General features: G+C 33.7%; 2 protein-coding genes across 2 annotated transcripts in view; one reads left to right on the top strand and one right to left on the bottom strand.

Moving 5' to 3' along the window:
• The window catches only part of LOC134274481 (low-density lipoprotein receptor-related protein 4-like), a 41,251-nt gene extending 23,313 nt beyond the window's left edge, over window positions 1-17,938 (top strand). The window contains exons 18-31 of the mRNA XM_062756756.1: window positions 262-387; window positions 783-839; window positions 1,528-1,653; window positions 1,788-1,967; window positions 2,861-2,983; window positions 3,281-3,444; window positions 3,533-3,756; window positions 11,488-11,679; window positions 12,140-12,333; window positions 12,699-12,818; window positions 12,902-13,262; window positions 13,715-13,861; window positions 15,913-16,054; window positions 17,477-17,938. Of these exons, the coding sequence (XP_062612740.1) occupies window positions 262-387; window positions 783-839; window positions 1,528-1,653; window positions 1,788-1,967; window positions 2,861-2,983; window positions 3,281-3,444; window positions 3,533-3,756; window positions 11,488-11,679; window positions 12,140-12,333; window positions 12,699-12,818; window positions 12,902-13,262; window positions 13,715-13,861; window positions 15,913-16,054; window positions 17,477-17,605 (2,285 nt within the window). The 3' untranslated portion in view covers window positions 17,606-17,938. The remainder of the gene's footprint in view (window positions 1-261; window positions 388-782; window positions 840-1,527; window positions 1,654-1,787; window positions 1,968-2,860; window positions 2,984-3,280; window positions 3,445-3,532; window positions 3,757-11,487; window positions 11,680-12,139; window positions 12,334-12,698; window positions 12,819-12,901; window positions 13,263-13,714; window positions 13,862-15,912; window positions 16,055-17,476) is intronic.
• Window positions 1-21,108, bottom strand: part of LOC134274504 (CCR4-NOT transcription complex subunit 9-like) — a 152,380-nt gene that overhangs the window by 112,822 nt on the left and 18,450 nt on the right. The window lies entirely within an intron of this gene.

Raw genomic sequence — 21,108 nt, 5'->3', positions numbered from 1 at the left:
TTTAAAACATGTATATAGTTACAAAGAAAGTAGCAAAATGTACTAACAAGTTCATGAACTGGTGTTTAATAAAATTAAAACTGCTAAAATAATGGATTTTATACATTTATTCGACATCTTTTTCTCTGTCTGCAGAATAAACGATAAGACATACAGTGTATCTTTGAATACATTATCAGTGTTTTGTTATCAATGGTACTACTATATGGAGTAGTTTTAAGAGTCTTGGAAGAAATATAATTTTGTTTGTTTTATTGCCAGTGGAGAATGCATGTAGCAGTAAGAATGGTGGATGTTCACACTTGTGTATTCCAGTCTCTAGTAACACCAGGGTCTGTAAATGTAGTGATGGATTTTTCCTTCAGACGGACAACACCTCTTGTACTAGTAAGACACCATCTAGTTCTACATAATATAAATGATCTAGATTTATCATTATTATTACACAGTAAGGCCACACCAATTTAATTTCTTGTTCGTCGGACATTTGATGAAAAAAGTATGAGCGGGCAAGCGGTTAAATAATAATAATTTTTAGGCGGATCGTAAAAAAAAATTTGAGCGAACAATTTTATTTTTTCTGATTTTAAGAGTAAGCAGATTAAAAATATGATAAATAGAGTGGAAATGAAACAGAAAAAGTACAGAAATCCCCATGGTGCGGGAAATTTAAATTAATATTATTTTCATAGTTTTGTTTAAATACGAGCGCGCGGGTCCGACGAACAAAAAAATTTATTGGTGTGGCCTAAATAATAATAATTTTTTTTATTTATCAACAGTGTGCAAAGAACCAAGTTGTCACTGTGAGGTCAATAGGAACTGTTCAAGCACTCCAGGTACACTCCTTTTGTGATCTCCTCTAAACGGAATCCTCTCTCCTCTAAACAGTGTACTCACTTCCTCTGAACAGAGTATTTCCTCTCTCCTTAAAAAAGACTACTCGGTCTCTTTCCTCTAAACAGACTACTCTTTCTCTCTATTCTAAATTTCTAACCAGACCATTCTATTTTCCAAACAGAGTACTCTCTTTCTCTCTCTCTCTCTCTTATTTCCAAACAGAATACTCTCACCCTCTACTTTAAACAGAGTACTTTCTACTACAGTAAAACTCAGTTAGTACGAACACGGATATTGCGAATTCACGGATATAGCGAAGTCATCTTGGATCCCCACCTATATAAATTTAATGAATTTCTTATACGGATATAATGAATTACGGATATAGCGAAGAAATTTCATAGGTCCTCATGACTTTGTTATAACCAAGTTTTAGTGTGTCTCTATCTCTTTTCTAAAATGGAGTACTTTCCTCTAAACAGAGTACTCTCTTTTTAATCGCTCTCTTTCTGTCTCTGTTCTATGTAACCAGGGAGTTATTGTCCCCTTATTTGCTTCTTACTCTCATTCTCTCTGTGATATACATATAACTGGTGAGTTATTGCCCCCTTCTTTGTTGACAGAGTGTGGGGGCCTGCTCTGTGTTCTATGTAACTGGTGAGTTATTGCCCCCTTCTTTGTTGACAGAGTGTGGGGGCCTGCTCTGTGATGTAGACTTGTGTGTTCCACTAAACACTGTGTGTGATGGAAATAATGACTGTGTAGACATGTCAGATGAAGACACCGCTCACTGTTCTCAAACGACTCCTCGAGGTTTGAAATCCCTACTAAAGATCAAAATAGAATGAAAATGGTTGTTTATAATCCTTTCTATCTGTTGTGGTCAACATATGATTTATGTGGTTACAAATACTGTACATGATTCTTGGTTTGTTTGCTTTTTTCAGACTGTGGACCTGGTCATTTTTTGTGTGCCTCGGGGGAGTGTATTTCTGGACGTCTTGTCTGTAACGGTCATTCCGACTGTCCTGATGGTTCAGATGAAGGCCAGCATTGTGGTCAAGACTTACTAAAAAGAATATGTCCTACAGGATATGAATTTCACAAGGATACAAAATATTGTCAAGGTAGCCTGTCTCTAGATTTAAGATTTTATTATGTTATGTTTTATTATTCCCCCTTCGAAGAAGGGAAGGCATATTGTGCTTTGCTGCTGTCTGTAAGTCAGTCTGTCTGTTGGTCCACAAAGTTTCCGTTCATTTTCTTCGCAGCAGTTTCACATGCTGAAATGAAATTTGATATACAGATCTATCATAAGAATATGTGTCAAGTTCTGTTTTGGGGACAATCGAACAATTTTGACAGAGTTATGCCCCATGGACCTCAAAAAATTCCAATTACATTAATTTACAGTTTCCATTCATTTTCTTTGCAGAGGTTGCAATGAAATTTGGTATACAGATTTTTCACAAAAATATCTAAGTCATGTTCTGTTTTGAGTACGATCGAGCCTTTTTTGACAGAGATGTGCCCCTTGGAATAAAAAAAATTCCAATTATATCAAAGGGGAGGGGTCATTAGTGTTTCACAAACATTTCTTGTTTTCTAGGCTTCCAATGAAATAAACAAGATTAAAGCTATATATGGCGTATCTGAGCTTAAAAAAAAATTGAAATTCGAGATTAAGCGTAGATTTACATGATGTTTGTTATTTACGTTCAATTTCAAATTTTCATCTATTTTGAATTGAAATATCCCCACATTTCCATAAGATAAATTGATTTCCATAAGATAAATTGATTTTAGACCGTTCTGATATTTATTTCTGAATCAGAAATAAATCGGTTATTGTTTTAAATCTCTGATATCTATGATTGATTTAAATTATGTAATTTACAGGAAGGTCCTATATTTATATAAAGTAAGAAAACAAAGAGAATTTTTAAAAAAAAAAAAAATTAGTAAGTCTGATCTTATCAAAAATATGCCATATATCACTTTAATTTTTTTTAATCTTCAGATGTAGATGAGTGCGAGGAGAACAATGGGGGCTGTAGTCAGCTGTGTGTTAACACTGAAGGAGGCAGAAGTTGCCACTGTTCACCAGAGTTCATCTCAAACACCACTTCATGTATTCCTCCAGGTATATAAAACATGAAATCTTAGTGGTTGGATTTTTTCATAAGCTTTTAAAAAAAATGTCACCAGGTTTCTTCAAAAGACATGCAAAACTTATAGAAATACATGTATATGTTGTGGAAGATTAATATATATCTAGGCATTAAGTCTTGAAGCTGAGATGAATTAATAACATCAAAAATGCCATTTATCACTTTAATTTTTTTTTATCTTCAGATGTAGATGAGTGCTTGTTTTTATTTACTGGGAATTCTGTGTAGTTTAGTACATGTATTATCTTAGGATTAAGTTTTTTATTTAGATCCCAGACCGTATTTCTTGTTCCTGGAACACACCACTCTTACAAGATATGACTTGGATCAACATGGAGAGTTTGTCACTATATGTGCTGCAGAGCCTTTTCTGACTTTTGATGTCATCATGTCTACTGGTGACTTCTTGGGAATATCTTCAACAGATTCAAAGGTTTGGTTCTAGTCTGAAAAACTTCCTGCATTTAAACTACATGCATATCGTATGCTGCTGTGTTCAGGTTTATTTCTATGTTTACTAGACATTTCTTGTAAGAACCAATCAAAATGATCAGAAGAAAGAGGTACTACTGAGCATGCTGGGAAAAGTTGCTTACGTGGCATATGATTGGCTGGGAAATAACCTCTATATTTCTGACATCTCCAAACCTGCACTGATTGTATGTCCAGTGAAACATCTGAAAGAGGGATGTCGTTCATTGCTGCATGAAACAACAGGAAGTGTAGCTCTTCACCCAGAGAAAGGGTAAAATATTCTATGTAGGAACTGTTCATTGTCATCTCAGCTGTCCACTGAAATATTGGACTATGAGCAAGACAGCAAATCAAATGATTACCATTTATCTATATTATCAAAAACTTAATCTAAACAAGCAAATATTGTAACCTTCAATATGCAAAGGACCCTTGTCATGTACTTTTAAAAAGATTCAAAACATTTATTTAAACAGACTAAATTACAGATACTTTAAGCCTACATAAGACTTACATCATTCTTTATAAGTTTTCAGACTGATGTTTTGGTTTCAGATTGCTGTTTTGGTTTCAGACTGATGTTTTGGATTCAGAATGATGCTTTAGTTTAAGACTGATGTTTTGGGTTTCAGACTGATGTTTTAGTTTAAGACTGATGTTTTTGGTTTCAGACTGATGTTTTTGGTTTCAGACTGATGTCTTTGGTTTCAGACTGATGTTTTAGTTTAAGACTGATGATTTTGGTTTCAGACTGATGTTTTTGGTTTCAAACTGATGTTTTTCATTTCAGACTGATGTGTTTGGTTTCAGACTGATATTTTTGGTTTCAGACTGATGTCTTTGGTTTCAGACTGATATTTTTTGTTTCAGACTGATGTTTTAGTTTAAGACTGATGTTTTAGTTTAAGACTGATGGTTTTGGTTTCAGACTGATGTTTTAGTTTCAGACTAATGTTTCTGGTTTTCAGACTGATGTTTTTGGTTTCAGACTGACGTCTTTGGTTTCAGACTGATGTTTTGGTTTCAGACTGATATCTTTGGTTTCAGACTGATGTCTTTGGTTTCAGACTGATGTTTTTGGTTTCAAACTGTTGTTTTTGGTTTCAGACTAATGTTTTTGGTTTCAGACTGTTGTTTTTGGTTTCAAACTGATGTTTTTGGTTTCAGACTGATGTTTTTGGTTTCAGACTGATGTCTTTGGTTTCAGACTGATGTCTTTGGTTTCAGACTGATGTTTTTGGTTTCAGACTGTTGTTTTGGTTTCAGATTGATGTTTTTGGTTTCAGACTGATGTTTTTGGTTTCAGACTGTTGTTTTGGTTTCAGACTGATGTTTTTGGTTTCAGACTGATGTTTTTGGTTTCAGACTGTTGTTTTGGTTTCAGACTGATGTTTTTGGTTTCAGACTGATGTTTTTGGTTTCAAACTGATGATTTTGGTTTCAGACTGATGTTTTTGGTTTCAAATTGATGTTTTTCATTTCAGACTGATGTGTTTGGTTTCAGACTGATATTTTTGGTTTCAGACTGATGTCTTTGGTTTCAGACTGATATTTTTTGTTTCAGACTGATGTTTTAGTTTAAGACTGATGTTTTAATTTAAGACTGATGTTTTTGGTTTCAAACTGATGTTTTAGTTTAAGACTGATGTTTTTGGTTTCAGACTGATGTTTTTGGTTTCAGACTGATGTTTTTGGTTTCAGACTGATGTTTTTGGTTTCAAACTGATGTTTCTGGTTTCAAACTGATGTTTTTGGTTTCAGACTGATGTTTTTGGTTTCAGACTGATGTTTTTGGTTTCAGACTGTTGTTTTGGTTTCAGACTGATGTTTTTGGTTTCAGACTGATGTTTTTGGTTTCAAACTGATGTTTTTGGTTTCAGACTGATGTTTTTGGTTTCAGACTGATGTTTTTGGTTTCAAACTGATGTTTCTGGTTTCAAACTGATGTTTTTGGTTTCAGACTGATGTCTTTGTGTTCAGACTGATATTTTTGGTTTCAAACTGATGTTTTTGGTTTCAGACTAATGTTTTTGGTTTCAGACTGTTGTTTTTGGTTTCAGACTGATGTTTTTGGTTTCAGACTGATGTTTTGGTTTCAGACTGATGTTTTTGGTTTCAGACTGATGTTCTGGTTTTTAGACCGATGTTTTGGTTTCAGACTGATGTTTTGGTTTCAGACTGATGTTTTTGGTTTCAGACTGATGTTTTTGGTTTCAGACTGATGTTTTGGTTTCAGACTGATGTTTTTGGTTTCAGACTGATGTTTTTGGTTTCAAACTGATGATTTTGGTTTCAGACTGATGTTTTTGGTTTCAAACTGATGTTTTTCATTTCAGACTGATGTGTTTGGTTTCAGACTGATATTTTTGGTTTCAGACTGATGTCTTTGGTTTCAGACTGATATTTTTTGTTTCAGACTGATGTTTTAGTTTAAGACTGATGTTTTAGTTTAAGACTGATGTTTTTGGTTTCAAACTGATGTTTTAGTTTAAGACTGATGTTTTTGGTTTCAGACTGATGTTTTTGGTTTCAGACTGATGTTTTTAGCTCTACTGGTCAGAGACCAGAAGAGCTTATGCGATAGTAATGCGTCCGGCGTCCGTCCGTCTGTCTGTCTGTCTGTCTGTCTGTCTGTCCGTCTGTCTGTCCGTCTGTCTGTAAACAATTTTTCAAAACGCTACTCCTCCTACAATTTTAGTCTGATTTCAATATAACTTGGCACACAAGTAGACTACACTAAGATACATAGAATAGTGCATGGGTTTTTAATTTTGATGAACGGTGTTGCCATGGTTACTAAAAATAGAATTTTTTGTGAAATTCCTTTAAAACGCTACTCCTTCCACAGTTTTGGTCTGATTTCAATATAACTTGGCACACAAGTAGACTACACTAAGATACATAGAATAGTGCATCTGTTTTTGATTTCGATGAACGGTGTTGCCATGGTTACTAAAAATAGAATTTTCTGTGAAATTCCTTTAAAACGCTACTTCTTCCACAGTTTTGGTCTGATTTCAATATAACTTGGCACACAAGTAGACTACACTAAGATACATAAAATATTGCATCTGTTTTTGATTTCGATGAACGGTGTTGCCATGGTTACTAAAAATAGAATTTTCTGTGAAATTCCTTTAAAACGCTACTCCTTCTACAGTTTTGGTCTGATTTCAATATAACTTGGCACACAAGTAGGCTACACTAAGATACATAGAATAGTGCATCGGTTTTTAATTTCGATGAACGGTGTTGCCATGGTTACTATAAATAGAATTTTCTGTGAAATTCCTTAAAAACGCTACTCCTTCTACAGTTCTAGTTTGATTTCAATATAACTTGGCACACAAGTAGACTACACTAAGATACATAGAATAGTGCATCGGTTTTTAATTTCGATGAAGGATGTTGCCATGGTTACTAAAAATAGAATTTTCTGTGAAATTCCTTAAAAACGCTACTTCTTCTACAGTTTTGGTCTGATTTCAATATAACTTGGCACACAAGTAGACTATACTAAGATACATAGAATAGTGCATCGGTTTCTAATTTCGATGAAGGATGTTGCCATGGTTACTAAAAATAGAATTTTCTGTGAAATTCTTTAAAAACGCTATTCCTTCTACAGTTTTGGTCTGATTTCAGTATAACTTGGCACACAAGTAGACTACCCTAAGATACATAGAATAGTGCATCGGTTTCTAATTTCGATGAACGGTGTTGCCATGGTTACTAAAAATAGAATTTTCTGTGAAATTCCTTTAAAACGCTACTCCTTCTACAGTTCTAGTTTGATTTCAAAATAAGTTGGCACACAAGTAGACTACACAAAGATACATAAAATAGTGCAATGGTTTTTGATAAGTACATACCAGTAGAGCTACAGTCTCGACAGAGACTTCTGGTTGGTTTCAAACTGATGTTTCTGGTTTCAGACTGATGTTTTTGGTTTCAGACTGATGTTTTTGGTTTCAGACTGATGTTTTTGGTTTCAAACTGATGTTTTTGGTTTCAGACTAATGTTTTTGGTTTCAGACTAATGTTTTTGGTTTCAGACTGTTGTTTTGGTTTCAGATTGATGTTTTTGGTTTCAGACTGATGTTTTTGGTTTCAGACTGTTGTTTTGGTTTCAGACTGATGTTTTTGGTTTCAGACTGATGTTTTTGGTTTCAGACTGTTGTTTTGGTTTCAGACTGATGTTTTTGGTTTCAGACTGATGTTTTTGGTTTCAAACTGATGATTTTGGTTTCAGACTGATGTTTTTGGTTTCAAACTGATGTTTTTCATTTCAGACTGATGTGTTTGGTTTCAGACTGATATTTTTGGTTTCAGACTGATGTCTTTGGTTTCAGACTGATATTTTTTGTTTCAGACTGATGTTTTAGTTTAAGACTGATGTTTTAGTTTAAGACTGATGTTTTTGGTTTCAAACTGATGTTTTAGTTTAAGACTGATGTTTTTGGTTTCAGACTGATGTTTTTGGTTTCAGACTGATGTTTTTGGTTTCAAACTGATGTTTTTGGTTTCAGACTAATGTTTTTGGTTTCAGACTGTTGTTTTTGGTTTCAAACTGATGTTTTTGGTTTCAGACTGATGTTTTTGGTTTCAGACTGATGTCTTTGGTTTCAGACTGATGTTTTTGGTTTCAGACTGTTGTTTTGGTTTCAGATTGATGTTTTTTGGTTTCAGACTGATGTTTTTGGTTTCAGACTGTTGTTTTGGTTTCAGACTGATGTTTTTGGTTTCAGACTGATGTTTTTGGTTTCAGACTGTTGTTTTGGTTTCAGACTGATGTTTTTGGTTTCAGACTGATGTTTTTGGTTTCAAACTGATGTTTTTGGTTTCAGACTGTTGTTTATGGTATCAGACTGATGTTTTTGGTTTCAGACTAATGTTTTTGGTTTCACACTGATGTTTTTGGTTTCAGACTGATGTTTTTGGTTTCAGACTGTTGTTTTTGGTTTCACACTGATGTTTTTGGTTTCAGACTGATGTCTTTGGTTTCAGACTGATGTTTTTGGTTTCAGACTGTTGTTTTGGGTTTCAAACTGATGTTTTTGGTTTCAGACTGATGTTTTTGGCTTCATACTGATGTTTTTGGTTTCAGACTGTTGTTTTGGTTTCAGATTGATGTTTTTGGTTTCAGACTGATGTTTTTGGTTTCAGACTGTTGTTTTGGTTTCAGACTGATGTTTTCGGTTTCAGACTGTTGTTTTGGTTTCAGACTGTTGTTTTGGTTTCAGACTGATGTCTTTGGTTTCAGACTGATGTTTTTGGTTTCAGACTGATGTTTTTGGTTTCAGACTGTTGTTTTTGTTTCAGACTGATGTTTTTTTGGTTTCAGACTGATGTTTTTGGTTTCAGACTGTTGTTTTGGTTTCAGACTGATGTTTTTGGTTTCAGACTGCTGTTTTTGGTTTCAGACTGCTGTTTTTGGTTTCAGACTGTTGTTTTGGTTTCAGACTGATGTTTTTGGTTTCAGACTGATGGTTTTGGTTTCAGACTGATGGTTAGCTCTACTGATCAGAGACCAGAAGAGCTTATGCAATAGTAATGCGTCCGGCGTTCATCCATCTGTCCAGCTGTCTGTCTGTAAACAATTTTCCAAAATGCTACTCCTCCAACAGTTAATGTCTGATTTCAATATAACTTTGCCCAAAAGTAGACTATACTAAGATACATAATTCTGTGCATTGGTTTTTGATTTCGATGAACGGTGTTGCCGTGGTTACTGAAAATAGAAATTTCTGTGAAATGCTTTCAAAATACTACTCTTCCTACAGTTTTGGTCTGATTTAATTATATAACTTGGCACACAAGTAGACTATACTAAGAACATAATTCTGTGCATCTGTTTTTAGCTCACCTGAATGAAGTTGGGGGAGCTTATGTAATACCGTCGGCATCGGTGTCGGCATCCCAGGTAAAGTTTTTTGGAGGAGTTTTCTTTTTAAGTACTTCTATGTCCTATATTGATTAGACATGCATGGAAGATGCTTCTAGTGTGTTTCATTGTACCAGTCAAAGTTTCAGATGCTGCAATTTCAGCAAAGGAATGACCAGGTTAATGTTTTTGGAGCAGATTAACATTTTTGGTGCACTTTTTGGTGTAGGTCTGATTTCAGAGGAACTATAAGCCCTATGTTGACCAAACTTGCATGGATGATACATCTAAGGATGCACACTACCGGGCTTGCTTCGGATTCTGAATCTGAGCTACATTTTCCGGCTGAGTGAACAGGTTAAATTTTTGGTGCAGGTCTCATTTCCACGTAACTATGAGCACTATAATGACCAAACTTGCATGGATGATACATCTAAGGATGCATACTACCAGGCTTGCTTTTGAAGCTGGATCTGACCATTTTCGGGATCAGGTTTATGTTTTTGGTGCAGGTCTCATTTCCAAGTAACTATGAGCACTATAATGACCAAACTTGCATGGATGATACATCTAAGGATGCATACTACCAGACTTGCTTCGGATGCTGAGCTGAATCTGACCTACATTTTCCGGTTGAGTGAACAGGTTAAAGTTTTTGGTGCAGATTTCTTTTCCAAGTAACTATAAGCCCTATGTTGACCAAACTTGCATGGATGATACATCTAAGGATGCATACTACCAGGCTTGCTTCGGATGCTGAATCTGACCTACATTTTCTGGTTGAGTGAACAGGTTAAAGTTTTTTGTGCATGATTCATTTCCAAGTAACTATGAGTTCTTTAATGGCCAAACTTGCATGGACGATACATCTTAGGATGCACTAATGGACTTGCTTCGGATGCTGAATTTGACATACATTTTTAAGATAATGGACCAGGTAAAAGTTATTGGTACAGGTCTTTTACCAAAAAGCTATAAAGCTTATATAACATTGTATAAACCAAACTTGCACAAATATGATGCATCAAGGGCTGAAAACTCTCAAATTTGCTTCAGATGCTGGATTTTAATTACATTTTCATGAAGAAGAACAAGTTTGAATTTTTTATATAGGTCTATTTCAATGTATCAGGTCATAATTGCATGAATATTTTCATTTTTGGAATGTACACTTTTTGTTGGTTAATTGTGTGACTTTGCCTTACTTAAAGACAACATTCGTTGAGGTGAGCTCTGTAATCTCTGATTACCTATGTTTGATTTTGATGAGCGGTGTTGCCGTGGTTACTAAATATAGAAATTTCTGTGAAATGCTTTCAAAATGCTACTCCTCCTACAGTTTTGATCTGATTTCAGTATAACTTGGCACACAAGTAGACTATATTAAGATACATAATTTTGTGCATCGTTTTTGATGAGCAGTGTTGCCGTGGTTACTAAAAATAGAAATTTCTGTGAAATGCTTTCAAAATGCTATTCTTTCTACAGTTTTGGTCTGATTTCAATACAACTTGGCACACAAGTAGACTACACTATCATACCTAATTCTCTTTATCGTTTTTTTATTTTAATGAATGGTGTTTTCGTGATTACTAAAAATAGAAATTTCTGTAAAATAATTTAAAAATGCTATTACAAATACAGTTTTAGTTTGATTATGATATAATGTTGCATGCAGATAGACTACACTAAGATACATTATTGTCTTTTATTGTTTATTGAATTTATTTTGATGAATGGTAACTATAATTGAAAATTCTTTAAAATTTTATTAAAAGCTACTCTTACAGTTGTAGTCTTATTGCAATATTGCAAAAAAAGTGAATTAATCAAGGATTACTATTCTATTTATTGCCATTTTAAAGCTTCAAGTCCCAACTGCTACTTTTCTCTTCCATTAATTTGTTATAAGTTTAAACCAGTAGAGCTACAGTCTCGACAGAGACTTCTAGTTTGGTTTCAGACAGATATTTTGGTTTCAGACTGCTGTGTTTATTTCAGACTAATGTTTCTGGTTTTCAGAAGGATGTTTTAGTTTCAGACTGCTGTTTTTGTTTCAGACTGATGTTTTGGTTTCAGACTGATGTTTCTGGTTTCAGACTGATTTTTTGGTTTCAGACTGATGTTTTGGTTGAGTGCTGACTCTATACAGATGAGTACAATGTCGGGGATACTGAGGAGGAGTGTAGTGGAGTTTGACATTGTCTCTGTCAGGAGCAGTCTGGTGCTGGATCAGTTCTCTGACAGACTCTACTGGATAGATCATGTTCAACATGCTATTGAGAGCTGCAGCACTGATGGAAATTACAGGTACTCCACAGTATTTTTTTATCATCCAATTCTTCTGGATTCATGTTGCAAATCTTTCAGATGGTGAAGCTAACATACTTTGATGGTGTCTCTTTATATTGTAATCAAATACTGAAAGCAAAAAATTTCCTTTAATCTTTTACTTATAGATTTCTTTCATATGAATGACATTTAAAGATGATATGTTTTTCTTTTGAACTGTTAAAGTACTCTGTACAAAAATCTGATTAACTGCATTATCTACAGGGTAACTGAAGTCTCAATATATACCTGTGGAATTTATTATTGCATACTTTTGTGAGAAGTACCATCATTTTCTCTCTCCCTTCTTTGCCTCTATGTTCTTCTTGTAATGGTTTGTGCTTTGAATATTGGCCTGGATAGCTCAGTTGGTAGAGCATCTTAATTGTGATAGATTATGACTTGCTGCTTATTATCTGATAATTTATAATTTTCACAGGAGGACTATTTTGTCTCAGCTTTCGTACAAATTCCTGTCAATAAATGTTTTTGGGGATGACCTGTACTTTACCGATGAAGCAACAAAGTCTCTAAATAGATATAATCGGGTCACAGGACATACGACCCTGCTGACTGGTGACCTTCCCTTCTCCAGTCAACTCAAGGTCATCCATCCAATTCTTCAGAATGCAGGCAAGTCTTTTATATTTGTGTAAATCTAATCAGATTTCATGTCAGTCTCTAACATACACAATAGCTACAATGGTAATATATCTGTATATTATGAACAAAGCTAAAAATGAAGTTGGTTTTCATGGGAGTCATTCAGTTCTTTGTGGATGTGGCAGTTTGATGATTGGTACTTTAATTGGTACACTTTGGTACTTTGCTGTTTTGTAAGGGAAGATATGTCTGAAAATTCCTTTTTGTTTAATTAGCATAAGTGATGATAACTCCCATGAAATATTTTGTGTTTTCTATATCTATGTTTCAATTTATTGACACTTATTTTTAGATGTTTTTAACATTTATTAATGACAGTATTTGTTTCTGTATAGGTTCCAGGTCAGGTGTATGTTTGGAGAGATTCTGTTCACACCTGTGTTTACTGACACCAGAGGGAGCTGTTTGTGCCTGTCCTGATGGGTGGGATCTCATCAATAACAGGACATGTAGAAGTATGTATCATGTCTTATACTGTCGACCACATATTTTTATGTCACCTAATGTCATGTCACCTACAGCAGATTTTATATTACAGATCCTCATATGGTACCTCTGCCTAGTACTAAAACTTCAGTAAGACATGGAATATCAAAGTCATCTCTTCTACCAAGAGTTTCCTCTACAACTCACAGAGGTTACCCAACAACTAGTACACCAAGAGTAACCACAATAACCATTACTTCGAAAGTATCCCCAACACCTTTTCCACCTATAAAGATTGAGCCAACACCTTTTCCACGTATACTGGATCCAACACCTACTAGACCCAGGATGGAACAAGCAGCCTTTACAACCAAAGTCAGCCTGACAACTCTTTCAGTTTCCCCTTGTAATGTAGTGTGTATGAATGGGGGAACATGCTCTTATTCAGAAGACAAAAAGATGGATTATTGTGTGTAAGTTCCATAATTTAGTGGGTGACTTTTTCTTATCTCTTGAAATAAATGATTGGTTGCTTTTCTTAATGAATGGATATCAGGATAATTTATTGAGAAAAATTCAATGCTACAAGCCAGATCACATGGTCTTATTTATCCTTATAAAATTTTTAAAGATTGAAACTGATCAGTTTTATTGGACAATGTGATAAAACAAAATCAGACTATACTGGTTTTATCTTATTTTGAAGTTCAGACCAGACTTTCCCATATTTGAGTACCAATCAGTCTATCCTGGAATTTGAGTTGCAGACCTTTTGTATATATGTGTTATTTTTCTTCAATATTCAGAGGAACCTAAACTGTTTTTTTTTCTGGATTAAGGTGTAGACCAAGCCATATACTTGGTTTTTCCTGTGTTTTAAGTACAGACTAAGCAATTATTTTTATTTTTAGCTGTAAATATACAGGGTTTTTCCTGTCACAAGGGGAGATAATCAAGAAAAGACAAAAAGGCCTTCAGAGGACTCTCCCTCGGTCATTGTTGGAGTCATCCTGGGTTCTGTATTTACAGCTGTGGTGATCATCAGCTGCTTGTGTTACCTACAACATAAGAGGTATTGGGAAATTAAGCCATATTAAGACTCAGATTTAAAACTTTTACAGAAGAGGATACCGTAAAACAAGAAAATATGACGCACTACTTATTTTAGCGCCTTTGGTGCAAGTGCTCTTGAACACTATAATTTATTGTGCACTAAAAGATTTCTGAATATTTGTGTTCAAAAAAATGTAAACAGGAATGTGTGATTACCTACAAGTGATGTTACATGTATGTTTTAGGGTCACCGTACTTACACTGGTAAACTGTATGATTGATCGAGAAAATACATGTACTGCCAAATTATGAAGTAATTAGACTATTGTCCTTTGTTACCGGGTACTTTTCATTAGCATTTTCAAAGTTAGACTTCTCGGCGTGTCAATCATCTATCGCCTCGAGGTGAACAATGCGATCAAGCATGGCAATTGACCTTGCAGACAATTGACCTTGCAGACAATACCTGATTATGGTTACCAATTATCCAAGTAACTTTCCTTTGATGCATGCACATGCTTTTAATAAGAAGAAAATGTGTGGACACCCCACAATTATATATCATAGAAATATATAAAAAAGTTTAAAATAGAAATTGTGTCACGTCCATGTACGAGGGGCATTTCAAAAGTCCTGAGAACTGTTTAATAAAAAATTAACCGTTTTACGGAAAATTATTGAGTTTGATATCATTGGAAAGATCAGAAAAATATACACGTATTTGTGACGTCAATTTATAATTTTTGTGACGTAATAACTCCGAAAATGACTTCAGAATATAGAATGTTTAGCATACTGAAAATTCGCGTTTTTATCCACATGGCACGATTTTAAAAATGCTGCCAAAGGCTTATTTGAAAAAATATTTCAAAGAAAATTTTCATTTGCAAAGAAGTAGAGTAGGACTATGGTACTGTTTATCAACAATACTATATTTCATTGTTTGGTTTGTTTACTAGCGCGGTTTATGACTGGTTATGCTATTAGCGACATTCATTCAAGATTTTAAGTTACATGATACGACTGGATTTTCAGTCTTTTATATAGTTCTCCATTGCATGAAATAAAACATTTTCTGTATAAAACTGGGCCAGTATATTATTGCAGTTTTCAACAAATATATTTTGGAATTAACAGTTTTACATACAAATATATACAAAAATCTTGCCCCTGACTTGTTTCTTCTTTTTTTCAAGAATTCACTGGGCTAGAAAACTCACTACTGCTTTTGACTTTTGCACAAAAAAAGGTTTATAAGTTACACAGACATGTAGATTTCAAAAATTTCCATGAATTATTTTTTCGATATGTGGAGGTAAGGTGGGGATGCATTTTGGATTTTAACGGAAAATATGGGGCACACTAAACTTAACTTAACTTCTCTTGAGCCTTCATCGATCCCACAAATCTGACTAAAACACCTGACGAATTGATGCCATTAAATTTTAGAATACGATCATCTATTTTTCTTTGATTGAAAGCCTTATTCTCACAGATAGGTCTGTTTTACGCAATATTTTGAGCAAGATTCGATAAAAACATGCGATGTTTGACAATCGCTTAAACCATTTAGAACAGACCTTTTGGCCACCATATGTATGTGCTATTTTTCTTCAATATTCAGATGAACCTATATTGCCATTATTGGTGTTTCTGGTTTTAGGAGTGGACCAGCTACTAGTTATACTTGGTTTTTCCAGTGTTTTAAAATATAAAATAATGATATATTTGTATATTTTTCTGTTTTTAGATATCAAACTCAATAGTTATAAAACAGATTTTTTTATTAAACAGTTCTCAGGACTATTGAAATGCCCCCCGGGGCCTCTACAGAAAAAAGAATGAATGTCATTGTCGGTGTTTGCCTTCTTCTGTGTTTACAGCTGTGGTGATCATCAGCTGCTTGTGTTACCTATATATTTTCAACAAGTGCAAGGTATTTTATTTGCAAATTAAGCCATATTGCATTTGCACTAAAATATGTATGCACCAAGTTTTCTCGTTTTACAGAATGAGGAAACAGTCAATTATTAAATTTTGTCTGAATACCTGAATTGTTTGTTTTTATAGAGACAAGGTTCACATTGCTGAGATCATACATTTCCGGCCTCTGCTAAGTAAGCATCACTCAGAGGATGCAGAGGAGCTGTTCAGTGAGCGTCCAGTGAGGACCAAACCACAAAATGAGGAACCAAGCCATGATTATGAGGAAGTACGTCCATCAGAATACTTTTTTAAAGTCATTTGATTGAGCCACTTATCAGCAGATGTTTTTGTCTGTTGTTTTGTTACGCAGTCATAGACCTTTGAAATTTTCAATTTTAATGCTTTTTTTTAAATGTAAATTTGGATGTTCCTATATGCGTGAATCTATTTTCTAAACTTATTACATGATAAACTAGTGACAAGAAGAGTCTACTTGTGATATAAAGGTATTCTCCTCAGATAGTCGAAGGGGTAGGGTGGCACCACAATAGATGATCATAGTTTTACATAGGAAATTTTTTTTAAATTTAAAAACCTTCTCAAGAACAGTGAAGTCATGATTAGTTGTATTTAATATATGGAAGCATCCTCAGGTAGTGCACGGCCAGAGTAAAAAGAGGAGTATGAAGCATGAAGTCTTACTTTGTTTTAATTTTAAAATTAAAGGAGTCCATAAGTGTCTTTAAACGGTCTACAAGCAAGGCCAGCTTCTTTCCCACTTTAAAATATAGCACTTTGTAGTTCCTTGTCTTAGATAAAGAAAGGGATTGAATTAACCAGTTATTTGCTGTTGTTTTTTTTCTGCTTGCAATTTTGTCAATAGAATTGGTCATCTGAAAATGCACCTTTTACGTAAAATCACTTTTTTTAGCCATTTTGTAATTTTTTTTTCATTTTTTTTAGAATATTGAAACTGTTTCATTTTCAAATTTTGACTTTTGTTTCTATCAGTCAGTGGTTTATAACAAGAGCTTATTCATATTTAGTAGGCCTATGAAAAGCTCTATTATTTGTTATCTAACAAAAATCTGATTTTTTTTTTCAAAAAAAAAAAAACCCCCACTAAAATTGTGATTTCACAGTATATTGATAGCATGATTAAGAAATAATGTTATGTTAACTCTTTTCAAACATGCAAAAATAAGGAATTTTTTAAATACTGTTGAACTAAAATTTGCTGGAATGATTTTTTTACAGTGCTTATCCATTTTGTCAGTAAATTCAAGATTTGAAAAACTTTACCTTTCATACATTTTTTGCTGGGTCAGATTTCCTTGGCTTCAGGAAAAACTCTTGTACAAGGGGATTACAAATTTTAAATGGTGAAAATTGTTTAAAATAGTAATTAATTATTGTAATTATTGTAACAATTTACATTTCATAGTTATTTGAATTCCTTGGTATATTCCCTCAAAAGGACTTATTTTCAAAGTTTTAAAACTATTTTGCACAAAAATTGTGAATTTTAATTAAAAAATCCTTTTAGCATGTAACAAATTAAAATAACATATTGTTTTCCAACATGCAAAATTTAGCATTTAGAAATGAAATACTATCGAATTGAAAATTTATTTGAATGATATGAATTTCAAAATTACAGTGCTTGTCCATTTCAATAAATTCAAGATTTGACTTGTGCTCCTTTTAGGTGAGTTCTGATGTTATGGAAGACCCTGAGGGGCTAAGATGGCAGCATTCTAGTGCCTCGGTAGACTCGGCATTTGTCAGTCATACTGAAGAAAATGATGAGCTGACTTCCCAGCTTATTCCAGTGTGACCACTCAAGTGAATCAGCTGTCACTGAGTCCAGCAGCTGGATTTACAGACATGTTTATTGGTTGTTTTGGTTATATATCAAGGTTTCAGAGATTCAGTGTTTGGGAAGAAGAGCTAGCTAATTTAAGGTTACAATGGTGATAAAAATTATATAAAAATTACAATGCATAAAAATTTCACAATACTTTAAGAAAAAATCATAAAATTAAATACAAATAATTTGATTGCAATTTTCATTTAAAAATTCAAAAAGAATTCTTATCAATTATATAAATTACTATATACTGTAAATTTGTAATTGCTCATATAACAATGGATTATTTTTTTTTAAAAATTGCCTTCACTTTAGAATCTGCATTTGTCCTTTATATTGCAGATTCTAGGGTAACTTAACACTTTCTGAAATCACAGGTGGTGTTTTTTTCCTGATTTACAAAGAACGGTGCTATTTTTTATTGTGTTGCGAGTATCTGTGATACAGCTGTATGGGAGCAGAAGGACTAATCAGCGTAAAATTAATTTATGTGTTTAGGGTGATGGAAAAAACACCTTCTTCTACAGGATTTCAGTGTCCTATGTCAAAGACACTATTTATTTTGACCCTACCAATATGTGACACATACTGTAAAAATAATTATTTAGCAATTGTTGAGGCAATTTTTTTTTTCAAATATTGCACATGAGAGATGGATTTTTTTTTAAAAAGGGAACTGTGTTTTTAAGGAGTTTTTTTTTTAAATTATATTTGGATACATTCAATTTATTGTGAAATTCAGTACAATTAAATGCATATAATGTTTAACATTTTTTGTGAATACAAAAATGATTAAATTGCTATGTTTATGGAATATTCATTTTATCTTCTAAATTGAACACATTTCCTGATTTATCCTTGAGAAACCTGTGCAATATAAATCTAGTTTTTCAGTGTCATACATGCTATTTACCAAGTTTGAGTGCTGTTAGTGTACAGTTACTTTTTCTGCTCATAAAGTAAAAGAGATTGTGTAGTAAGCTAGCTGTCCTTTGTCCATCTATCTGTTAAACTGTCTCTCCGATTTCAGTCTAACTTGGCACACATGTACTCTACACTAAGATGCACAATTTTAATAGTACATCACTTATTAATTTTGATGAAAAGTGTTGCCATGGCATCTTAAAATAGAAATGTTAGTGAAATACTTTCAAAAAACTACTCCTCCTGCAGTTTTATTCTAATTTCCATAAAACTTTGCACACAGGAAGACTACACTGAAATACATGTATTTAATTTTTTATTAGTTTTTAGCTCACCTGAGCTGAAAGCTCAAGTGAGCTTTTCTGATCACATTTTGTCCGGCATCCGTCTGTCTGTCTGTCCGTCTGTCTGTAAACTTTTCACATTTTCACTTCTCAGGCATGCTATTGCCACAAAGTATCCTTGGGTGAAGGGGATTTGTTCAAATGAAGGGCCACGTCCTTATTCAAGGGGAGATAAATGGGAATAAATGAAAATTTGGTGGCATATTTTAAAAATCTTCTTCTCAAGAACCACTGTGCCAGGAAAGATGAAACTTAGAAAAACATCCTCAGGTAGTGTAGATTCAAGTTCTAGCTGATGACCCCCGTAGGGCAGGGCCAAAATGGCCGATTTAACATAGAAATATATAGGAAAATTCTTTAAAAATCTTCTTCTCTGACAAAGCCATAATTGATCATATTTATACGGAAGCATGCTCAAGTAGTGTAGATTCAAGTTTGTTCAAATCATGACCCCGAGGGTAGGGCCGGCCAAAATGGCCGACCAAAGTTTTACATAGAAATATGTAGGAAAATTCTTTAAACATCTTCTTCTCAAGAATAACAAAGCCATAATTCATCATATATATATGGAAGCATGCTTAGTGTAGATTTAAAGTTGTTGATGAAAAGTTTTACATAGAAATATATAGGAAAATTCTTTAAAAATCTTCTTCTCAAGAATGACAAAGCCATAATTCATCATATATATATGGAAGAAATGTTATGTGAAAAATACTTTTACATAGAAATATATAGGAAAATTCTTTAAAAATCTTCTTCTCAAGAATGACAAAGCCATAATTCATCATATTTATTTCCATAAAACTTTGCACACATGACCCCCGGGGGTAAGGTGGGGCCAAAATGGCCAACCAAAGTTTTCAAAGATATATATAGGAAAATTCTATAAAAATCATTTTCTAAAAAATAGCAAATATGATTGGTCATGTATTTAAACTTTACAATAAAAAACCATTTTCTAATTTTTCCTACCTTAGTGCTCAGGTGAGCGATGTGGCCCATGGGCCTCTTGTTTTCTTACTTTGATGAATGATCTTGCCATGGTTACTGTGGATTCCTTATTTTTCGTGAGTACTTATTTATCGCAAATGGGCTCTTCAACGGCAAATCGCGATAATAATAATTCGCAAATGGACGGTTGATCGAGATATTTTATACATAGATTTCAACACCATAAAAATAAAGGCGAGTAATTTTATTTCGTGTGTGGTGCTTCTCGCGAAATTATGCGATAATTAATTCAACGCATATATTTGGAATTTACAGTACTAAAAATAAAAATTAGTCATGAAATTCCTTCAAAAGGTACTCCTCCAACAATTTTAATCTAATTGCAATAAATCTTGCCACAATGCAACTATAAACCAAAGACCAATATTCTATTTATTAATATTATACTTTCATGTAAATTAGTTGAATCTGATTGGTCGAGAAACATTTGTTAAAAAACACTATTACCCACTGAATAATGAAGCCATGCCCTCCAGCGTAGCAACAGTCAATAGTGCTTGACGACGGGTGATATTCCAAAAAATAGCAACTGCGCAGAATTTATGCGCGCACGGTTCACTGTTATATGTATTTGTATAAAACATGCAGTGTAATATAATAAATATTGCATGTAGTTGAGTGTAACATTGAAAATTTTCACCCCTCGAAAACCATTGTCAACCGAGGCGCAGCCGAGGTTGACAATGGTTTTCTTGGGGTGAGAATTTTCAATGTTACACTCAACTACATGCAATATTTATTATATTATACTGCATGTTTTATACAAATAGTGAGAATTTTCAATGTTACACTCAACTACATGCAATATTTATATACTGTTGCATAGTTCTAAGTGCATGTGCTACTTTCCTCTTTTGTTGTTATAAAAACAAACCAGTGGAGCTACAGTTTTATCAGAGACTAATGGTTGCTTTTTAGCTTTACATGCAGTGTACAATTCGCGGAGGTTGTGATATCTGATTTTCTTGTGTCTAGTTGAAGCCAGACTTTTGTTCTTTGGCAGATATTATTTAGTATTTTTATATACTGCTATTTTTTCCAGATTTCTTCCAGTTATAATTGATGAGATTTGATACTTACAGATATTTTTTTATTACAATGTTGTATACTTGTTAACATATGATTGTCTCAAAATGGAATATGCTTAAAATATAAGGAACTTTTTTTGCAATTTTGCAACAAATGTTTTCC

This window comes from Saccostrea cucullata, unplaced genomic scaffold (assembly GCF_032062105.1).
Source record: "Saccostrea cucullata isolate Sc308-1 unplaced genomic scaffold, CSIRO_AGI_Scuc_v1 ctg265, whole genome shotgun sequence".
NCBI classification, from domain to species: Eukaryota; Metazoa; Mollusca; class Bivalvia; order Ostreida; family Ostreidae; genus Saccostrea; species Saccostrea cuccullata.
This window is presented reverse-complemented; position numbering and strand designations above follow the sequence as displayed.